The 9455-nt window shown below is 44.6% G+C and overlaps 1 protein-coding gene across 1 annotated transcript; it reads left to right on the forward strand.

Moving 5' to 3' along the window:
* Nucleotides 1-783: 783 nt before the first annotated feature.
* LOC119272269 lies at nt 784-7836 on the forward strand. Its single transcript, XM_037553787.1, has 4 exons — nt 784-815; nt 6163-6508; nt 7549-7652; nt 7721-7836. The coding sequence occupies exons 1-4, from the start codon at nt 784-786 to the stop codon at nt 7806-7808; spliced, it is 570 nt and encodes a 189-aa protein (XP_037409684.1). The 3' UTR covers nt 7809-7836.
* The last annotated feature ends 1619 nt before the right edge of the window (nt 7837-9455 follow it).

A 9455-nucleotide genomic window follows, 5' to 3' on the forward strand; every position in this document is an offset into this window, starting at 1 on the left:
ATCAACAACCTCGCCACCGACTTCCGTGCAGAGATGCGCAAATTCGAAGCTCGCAACAAGGACTACCTCGACGCCACAATGAAAGGGCAAATGGAGAGCATCCAGGTCATGTTCAACAACCACAAGTCTTCATGATATTCGCCTTCTTCAAGATGGCGATCAAGTACCCATGCTTTCGAGATACCTTCCAGCGCTATTCACACCGGGCTCGACGACATCCCACCATGAAGACCAAGCGCCACCTCTTCATAGGGGCAATGGACTTCGGAACCCCATACTCCATTGTGAACGCCGTGAAGAAGCTCATGAAAAACGCGTCTAAGAGGATTGGGCACCACAACTTCGCCAAGAAGAATATCGACGTCGTCAACATAAAGTGTCGCCTACAAGAAGAGCGCATAGTGCATTGCCAATAAGAGGCTGACCATGTGGAGGAAGCAAACCAAGCTCTCCATGATGTCAACACTTTGAAAAACTTCCTCTCTCTCTCAGTCAAAAACGAAGAACAGAGGAGACACAAGAGTTTTTGTGTAGCGTACTTAATGCTGCGTTTCTCCCTTTTATTCTTGCAGGATTGCATGCTCTCCTACTGGACCGCGCCATCCCATGACCGACAGCATGCACTATACTTGCACTCATGGTCAGACATACCGCGTCCTCGATGTAGTCACTCCAGTGGGAGTTACTGCCATTGCAGGGCTTTCGGCTGAAGCCAGATTTGCAGTCGTGGCAGCATTTTCCCTTGCCATGGCAGCGTTTTCGTTGTCCGCTCCCCCATGCACCATGTACTCCACGGTGAAGCTGCCGGACCAAAGGTCAGTCGCTTGTCCAGCTTGTCCAACTTCCGATCTCAGGGTAGCGTGATGAGGGCAAGGCATGCCTTGGTGAGTCCTTGAAATGGTTGAATCTGGACCTCACCGAGGCTCCGGGATGATGGGCCAAAGAGCCGAAAGCTTAAGGGCCCCTTGAGCTCTTGGTATTGGACATTACCAATCGAGCCTGCCCCACGGAGATCACTGCCTGCAAGGTGGCGGCTTCCTCAAACTAGACCCGGATCTAATGCAACTTCTCATGTCCCGGGACTCCTTCCAGGATCTCAATTGCGTTGGCCGCTATCGTAACCATGACGAGGTTCCAGACCGGAGAGGAAGACGAGGACTCCTCTTCTTCAGGAGACCGAACTAGTTGTTGACCTGAAGAGTGTGGTCACGTAGCTCTTGGAGGCGTTTGAGGCGTCGGGAGGTGAACTTGTCCTTCTGACGCTTGAGTTCCTACTGCTCGACGGAGAGGTGGAGGCGCATTCCTTGAGTTGTGCGCCCGCAGGGCTTTGCTCCGTTATGAGGGTTGACAGGACGTCATGACTTCCGACAGCGCCGAGGATCAGGCCCGTCATGAAGACTTCTCACGCTAGCCCATGGTCAGCCCAGGGCCTTCTTTGGCACAGATTCTCAAGGGGCAAGCAAGGCGGCCGAGTGGAGACTACAGAGCACGACCCAAGGACCCCGGTGACGAAGTCCACGCCCTCGAAGCTAAAGGCCTACCCCTTACGGAAAGGGGTGGGAAGGATCCAGGCCTCTGCCTTCTTTGAGACGAAGTAGAGGATGCGAAGGGTAAGATCTTGGTTCGTCACAGAACCGCAGATCATGGTTGCGGAGGCCATCTCGATTTGGTAAGTTAGATTTGCATACTTTGCCCCTACTTGGTGCGCCAAATGTCGGTAGTACAGGCAACACCGTCAAGGGACGACGTTTTGTTCGATAGGGCAAGCACACAGCGAATCGAGATGATGAGGCACAGGGTGAAGGATTTACCCAGGTTCAGGCCCTCCGGGAGGAATTAAGGCCCTACTCCTGCCTCTGATGTTTGTATTGATGTGGTGCACGCCATGGATCGAGAAGATCGCCGAGGAGATCTATATCTCTTGGGTTACAAGTCTCTCAGCCTGGCGCCGGACAAGTAAAAGAAAAGAGATGGGTGGGAAAATGACTTGCCTTACTATATATACTTGGTCAAATCAGGGTTACATGGCTAGAGTCGGACCAGTCTCGAGCTAGCTCTATTGGGTTGCGCCGAACAACGTCTGTTATGTTTCCTTCTCCTCCGAAGCTTACCGAGCCCATGAGGTCTCGACCGTCGACTTCCTAGCACCTATGGCCAACATATCCATTCCCAGGATCCTTGTCACCCCTCTACTGATCAAGGTGCCGTTTTATCAAGGCGCCTAAAAGGCGACGATCCTTGCGTCCTGCGAGTGCCCTACCCTACAACCTCCAAACCAAACATTGGCTACAACACCTACATATTGTGAGACCGACGACTTTGGACTGAAGGGGCGCCATAACTTTATATCGTCAATACGGTGACGATATGAGGACGGCATAAAAACTATGCACTATTGTTGGGCCTGAGCAAATTAAAAGCAGCATGAGCAACATAGCGTTGGTCAATACTGACTCAACTCATCACCAACCACAGAGACAAGAACTATCAAACAAAGAATCCAAAAAAATGAAATGGTACCTAGCTTTATCAAGGGGAATGCACAAACACTTCGAAGAATAACTGTACGAAACATTCTACGACATCAATAACTTGATGCGAATATGCTCACTTGCAAGCAAGATCTAGAACCAACATCCCAGAAGGTGCATTTTATGAGGAGGTCCACAACCCTTCAACAAAAAGAATTCTAAAAATCAATTTGCTTACAACTAAGCAAGAAGATTGGCACTCAAAAAATATGAAAATACTTGGGAGGAAGTGAAGCCAAAAGCGGAAGGTGAAGAACTCATAAAAGGACATTCAAGAAGGCCTCTATGGGTCACTTGGTGCCAAGGCATGCCACCATTCTATTGGCGGACAACCCTGTCAGGCGCCCAGGAATTTGTCAAGAGATGTCTACATGCCAATGGATGGCATGAGATGCAAACAAAACAGCTCATGAGTTACAACCGATTCCACCAACTTGGCCCATCACAAGATGTGAAATAGATCTAATCGGACGACTGAGCATAGCCCCCAGAGAGGCGAAATACATAGGTGTGCCTCTAGTTAAGAAAGCAATAGTCGTTGTCCAGCAATTTGTCTCGAACTTCATCATTTGCAGATCTGAAGTCCCAAGCAACCTCATAGTAGACAATGCTAGACAACTTGACTGCAGGACATTCGAAACATTTGTGAGAACCCAGGCATCAAGCTATGCTCTGCATTAATGGGCAATCCAATAGCAAATGGCCTTGTGGAAAGGGCAAAAATAACCATTTTGACAGGATTGAAAACATGTCTTGATGATTTAGAGAAGAGACGATGAGTAGAAGAGCTACAAAAGTTACTACAATCCACCAAGACTATGGAGACTTGACCAATAGGCTTCACCCCATTCAAACTGTTATTCGGGGAAGAGACTGTCACAATAGAAGAGTTGAAGCTCAAATCAATACGCATTACCAACATCCTAGATAACGACAAGCACAAAGTCACAGTGGAGAACGTGGAGCACAGTGACCGACCTTGTGCTCAAGAAGAAACGCACAAAGTCACAATAGAGAACAAGCACAGTGGGCGACCTTGTGCTCAAGAAGAAACTCAATCCAGAAGAAGGAAAGCTAAGCTTCAAATGGGGAAGGCCATATGGGGTCTCAGGGGTAACAAGGCCAACCACATTCAAGCTACATGAAATAAATTGCCATGCCCATTACAGTTAATCACATAAAGCTGAAATATATTCTTGTAAAGAAGCATCGGACTCTAGAAATGAATACGCCTTCACTCAAAAAGTCACGAATTAAATACGAAAGATAGCATGACCTTACTCTTATAAAAAACATATTTTTCCTAGCTGAAGCACTTTGATGGTATCACAAAGGAGATTTCATGAACAAACAGATATCAGATTTTCATTGACATTGCCAATTAAACATGGTTTAGTGCTACAAATAAAAAAACAAAAGCATATCAAGATGGTGATGTTCTTTTGAATGCTTCAATAACTGAAAATAAAATTGTAGATGTACAAAATAAACATAATGCCACTCAATCACAACTATCCACCTACAAAAATGACAGTTCTGTCCACTACTAGTAACATGTTACACACATAATAAGACCGATGCGTAAAGTACGGTTGGATAACCTTGAGATCGAAGAAGACCCCTCACGTAATTATAAACTGAAAATGTAACCTGCAGAAAAACAAAAAAGACATTGAAGGTTGTTGAAAGTATAGCAAAAAAGTGAACTACGGACAAAAGATTATGTGAGTTTTCCATCTCGCAGATTCATGATTACTCGACCATTCAAGCCTTGAATTGAGGTATATAGTAATCATTAATAAGGTATATTAGAAATAATAATAAGGTATAGTGGTATTATCTATATGGTATATGAAGAGCGGGACTACATACTCCCAGGAGTACATATACTAATTTTCTGTACTCCTAGGAGTATGTACTCACACGTTCAATATACCTCATAATCAAATGTTTTATACCTCTTTTTCATTCTCAATATACCTTATTAATTATTCTAAGATACCTTGATACAAATTTTATAAACAAAATCTAGGCCCATAGTCTCTACTCCTAATGGAGCAGTTGGTAACCTCGTACGGTTTATTTTCGTCCCACCTTCCATGGTTTTTTTATACCTCCTCCCACCTTCGCTGGTTTTTTTTGTCCCCTCCCTCCACCTCATTGGTTTATTTTCGTGTCACTCTCTAACACAACGAAAGAAATCTCAGTAGATCAGAACTTTCCATACTAGCGCAAGTTATTTAGTAATGTAGAATCAATCACGAACAATCTCTAAAAATAAAATCTAAATTGATGCGGTGGTTGGTGCGGTTGTGAGGTTGTTCGTGAGGTTGTCCCCTCCCTCCACTTCCCTGGCCGTGAGGTTGTTCGTGATTGATTCTACATTACTAAATAACTCCCAGGGCCACGGCCAGGGAAGCCGCCCTCCTTCCCTGGCCGTGGCCCTGGGAGTTGGTGCGGCACTTGAAGGACCCGGCGTGAGTGGCCGGCGTGCAGACGCACTTGGAAGCGGGCCCGTGGCCCGCGCCGGACGGCGCCGATGCCGACCCGGGCCACCTCCTTCGCGTATTCTTGGAGCTGTGGCTAGCCGATTTACATGAAATTAATTCCCTCAGTTGTGGTGGCAAATATAATACACATAATCCATATTGTTATGCACTAGCGTGTGTGTGTGAAATAGATGGATTATGGTCCCGTACCCAATAAGCTGGATATGTGTGTGTGTGTGTGTTAGAGAGAGAGAGAGGGAGGGAGAGGGGGAGAGAGAGTGAGGAAGAGGGAGTGAGAGAGTGTGTGTGTGAGTATTTGATGGTAGAAAAGGTCGCCAATGTAACTTGATATGCATAAGAATATTAATATTGAACTCTTTAAGTTAATTGACCCCGTTGCAACGCACGGGTGTTCTTCTAGTTTGCGTAATATACCATTTGTACGTACAAAAAAGCTGTTTGTGCATATAAATAATATACATGCACCCAAATGAAAAAAAAAATCACAAAACTAACTTTGAGGTATCTAGTAATCATTAATAAGGAATATTAAAAATAATAATAAGGTATAGTGATATCATCTATGAGGTATATGAAGAGCGGGAGTACATACTCCCAAGAGTATATAATCATTTTCCTATATATCCTACATATATATACTCCTAGGAATATATGATCATATGGAGAAAATCCCTCATACAACCGAGATACTACACTGTTGGCGTAGTGACAGGAACACCAAAATCGTCAAACAAAATCACCCTAGCCAAGTCACCTTTGTTGTCGAAAGAGCCATAGCCCGCAACTCAACCTCTGTACATGAACGGGAAACTGTAGTTTGTTTCCTTGTCTTCCACAAAAACACAATAAACAAATGTAATGCGTGCCGTTCCACGGTCGCCGCAATCCAAGCATCTCCAATGCCCCTAAAATAGTGCATCACCTTTTTTATTTTATTTTTAGGGAAGTGCAGCACCAATTTTTAGACCAAAACGTTGGGCTTCAACACGTGCCCCTATCTCTACTTCTAATGTCTCAGTTGTTAGTCTTCGTTTCACGGTTAATTTTTGTCTCATCTTTATCTGGTTTATTTTCGTCCCTCCTCCCATCTCCCCGTAATAACCCTCGCATGGAAAAAAAAGGACGACGACAAAGGCCCCTCGCACCAAAAAAAAACGGACGAAGCGAAGGAGCGACGACCCCTCGATCTATTCGCGACGCGAACGACGCAACCGCCGCCATCGCAGATCCCAGGCGCTAGCCGCGGATCCCTTTGCCGGCGCTGAGGGGTCGTGGAGGCGCCGCCGCCGAGGTCCTAAAGGAGGCGCCGCCGCCATCGTTGTGGACCTTCGGGTCGCCATCGAGACACCTCTGTTGAGTATTCCTTCGCCTTCACACGGTGATGGGCATGGTGGCGGAAGAAGGTCGTCTTCTCAGAGCACCGCACGCTGGCCGCCGTCTTCATCCGCGGCCGCACCAACAAGACAGGTATGCCGCCGTGCCCTCGACGTATTCCCTACTCCCATGCACTCATGGAACTCCGCATCGCCTCTTTTGCCCTTTGGCAGACTCCACTAGAAATTCCTATAAAGGGGATTTAGCTTAGAAGAACAATAGACAAATTCTATAATTAATTGTGGATTTCTTCTGTTATTTAGTGTTTCTGAATTAGGTCAAGAATGTACTGCTTACATTGCAGACTGTATAATTCGGATGGGTCTTCTTCTACATGGTGACTATTGACGCAAAGAAGGATTGCACTTCGTTCCCATCTTCTACATAGCCTATACGTACGTGATTACTCAGATTTCAATTTAGTGTGAATATTCACTATCATGATACTTGTCTGCATCAAGATGAGTTGGTCGGTGCTTAATCTGAAATGGTTGCTGCTGTCCAGCCAGCAGCACCGTAGACGAGCCCATCAACAACATGATGGAAACCAACCGTACTTCTTGATCCGGTATCTAAACCATTGATCGTCAGTGTTGTTACGGAAGGTGCGGAGGAGGGAGAAGGTTTTGCCGATAACTGGCACAACGAGGTTAGGTGTAGGTCTGGGCGCTGGTGCTGGTGGAGGCGCACCACTGGAGCTCGACCATGACTCGGTCGGACAGCACTTTGAGCCATCATAAAAATATCATGATCATCTTTTGGCGAATACAAAGGTGTTTATAACCTCATAAGCAAAGACATGTAGTATTGCTTGTATATTTAGAGATACTATGGGAATTGATACACTCATAGCTTTTTTTTCTTAGTTGTATGTTGTGTTGTCACTTTTTTTCTGATCTCTGTCATGCATATGTTTTGACTAAATTATGGTTGTTGTTTATGGTTGTCAAATTAAGCCATTGATAGAGATAAGCAAAAGTAGTTGTTGATTGACCAAGCGGAGAGACAACTTAGAGACACTATAACAGTTAGGAATTTAAGTAGCGGGACCAAATTATGTCATGCTTTATAACATGTCATCGATTCTTCATGTAGCTTACTACTTGATTCTAACACTTTTTCTTTGGATGCAGCAAGAATCATACCCCACCCACACGGTGGCACGACGCAGAAGGGCTACATGGGTCTATAGCGGCGCGTGCAATGGAAGGACACCTATGGGAACAAGCTCACCGAGGTCTTGGAATTCCAACCTAGATAAACAAGTGAACTCATTTTAACAGTTTTCCTTTTTTTGTGATGCAGGCTAGCTCATTCATTAAGGGCTACTCAGCTCTGCTTTTGCCCTCCCTTTGGAGATTGGATTATATGTGTTGAAGGCTCTTCATACTAAATTTAATAAATCTTGTCATGTTTTCATAGGTTGCCTATTTTCTCACTCTGCATGGAATGGTGAATGTTTGTAGCATGGTCACTTGGTCAGGTTTTGATTACTTTTATCACTGCACATACCTTCAGAAAATAACCCAATGAGGCTAGCTCGTTCTTTCTACTTATACACCTACACATGGGATGCTCTGTTAATTTTGTTGTGCAAATAATCATTATTCCTGTTGATGAACAATGATAATGGCTCCCAAAACTACAACACTTGCTGCTTCAGTGTATGTGTACTGAATCGTAAAAGAATATGATTATATCTTTTGCTTTGTAGTGCCCTGTTCACGAGAATGATGCTGAGAAGGCAATAGGTCATGCATGCTAGCTTTGGCATGGACACGCTTCAAAACTGTCTCTGTCCATAGGGTTACTGATTACTGCTTGTGATGTTTAAGAGTGATGCACAGGAACAGGATTATTTTTATGTGAAGGTGGATAGAAATAACTTTACTTGAGAAGGAGCTTTTCATTGCATCTGATTTGTACTATCAGTATCAGACTTCATTCCTGTGAAGTAACATTTGGGCAAAATGGGCAACATGTGTTTGGTCATTGCCGTGCTTTGTTTCTTAGGCTCGCGCTATGATAACTTGATGACACCCCTTTATAGACATTATAGTATAGAGCATTCTCATGCATTAAGTTCAGTGCAAGGAAAATGGATAAAGTATGCAAACTGGAACAAGATAGTTGATCCTTTAAATGGAGAGTACAAATTTATTGCAATAATCTATATATGCCCTGCAGAACCTGTACACCTTGCAATAGGTAGAGATGGCTAAATTTTGTAGCTTTTTGTTCCCATTTTTCCCCATGAAAATTATGGGAAAAAGAAACTATTCATGGAGCGTTTCAGTTGCTTGCTATATTATGGATTTGCAATGAGCACAAGTGATAGAGGCAAAGGTGTCCCGATGTTTTGATGAGATGGTGGCTATCGTTTTCTGTGGGAGTCGGCCTTGACGATCCACGTCGCGCCTTAGCAATCGCTAAACCAACTTCCGAGGGTTATTAACCACGCCGGAGCACGATCAACCTGACCACGAGGGTCTGTTTCCTGCAAGCAAACAAAGAACAAGCAAGAAACTGAGATTGCAATCTGGATATTGCAAATATAAGATGAAAGCTTTATTGATCAAGATGGGGTTCTGTGACGCCTTGGTCTGGTCGTTGAACACAAACAAAGTACGCGAAGTTGCAGCTATGGCGAATTTTTAATCTAAACAAAACTCAAAGTCTAAACGATGCCCTAAGGGTTGTATATATGGAGGAGAGAGGGGAATTTTGTGGCCCTTGGTGGAGGGGTCCGAAACCAACCCTAACTCTTGTTTCCCCACACATACGGACTCTAAAAACAGCCTATACTTAAGTACTTAGAAAATACATGGGCCTGGCTCAACAATAAGGTGATGCAGCACCTAAAATAGCCTCTGGACGAAATTTATGAAGTGACATCTTGTATATTTCGTCCCAGCTTCATGCACTCATTATGGTGGCTTCAAAGTCCTGGAATCATCACTTGTAACTACGTTCTTGATCCCCTTGCGCATGCCATCATCTCCATGCTTGAACTTGCTCCTAGGTTCATCTTTCTTGTCCA

Source organism: Triticum dicoccoides, chromosome 3A (genome assembly GCF_002162155.2).
Source record: "Triticum dicoccoides isolate Atlit2015 ecotype Zavitan chromosome 3A, WEW_v2.0, whole genome shotgun sequence".
Lineage (NCBI taxonomy): Eukaryota > Viridiplantae > Streptophyta > Magnoliopsida > Poales > Poaceae > Triticum > Triticum dicoccoides.

Bases quoted from the DNA above. Each gene is read 5' to 3' on its own strand.
- LOC119272269 (XM_037553787.1), top strand. From the start codon at position 784: ATGTACTCCACGGTGAAGCTGCCGGACCAAAG. The intron at 6,509-7,548 runs GTATGCCGCCGT...CTTTGGATGCAG, and splicing joins CGGCCGCACCAACAAGACAG to CAAGAATCATACCCCACCCA. The intron at 7,653-7,720 runs GTCTTGGAATTC...TTTGTGATGCAG, and splicing joins ATGGGAACAAGCTCACCGAG to GCTAGCTCATTCATTAAGGG.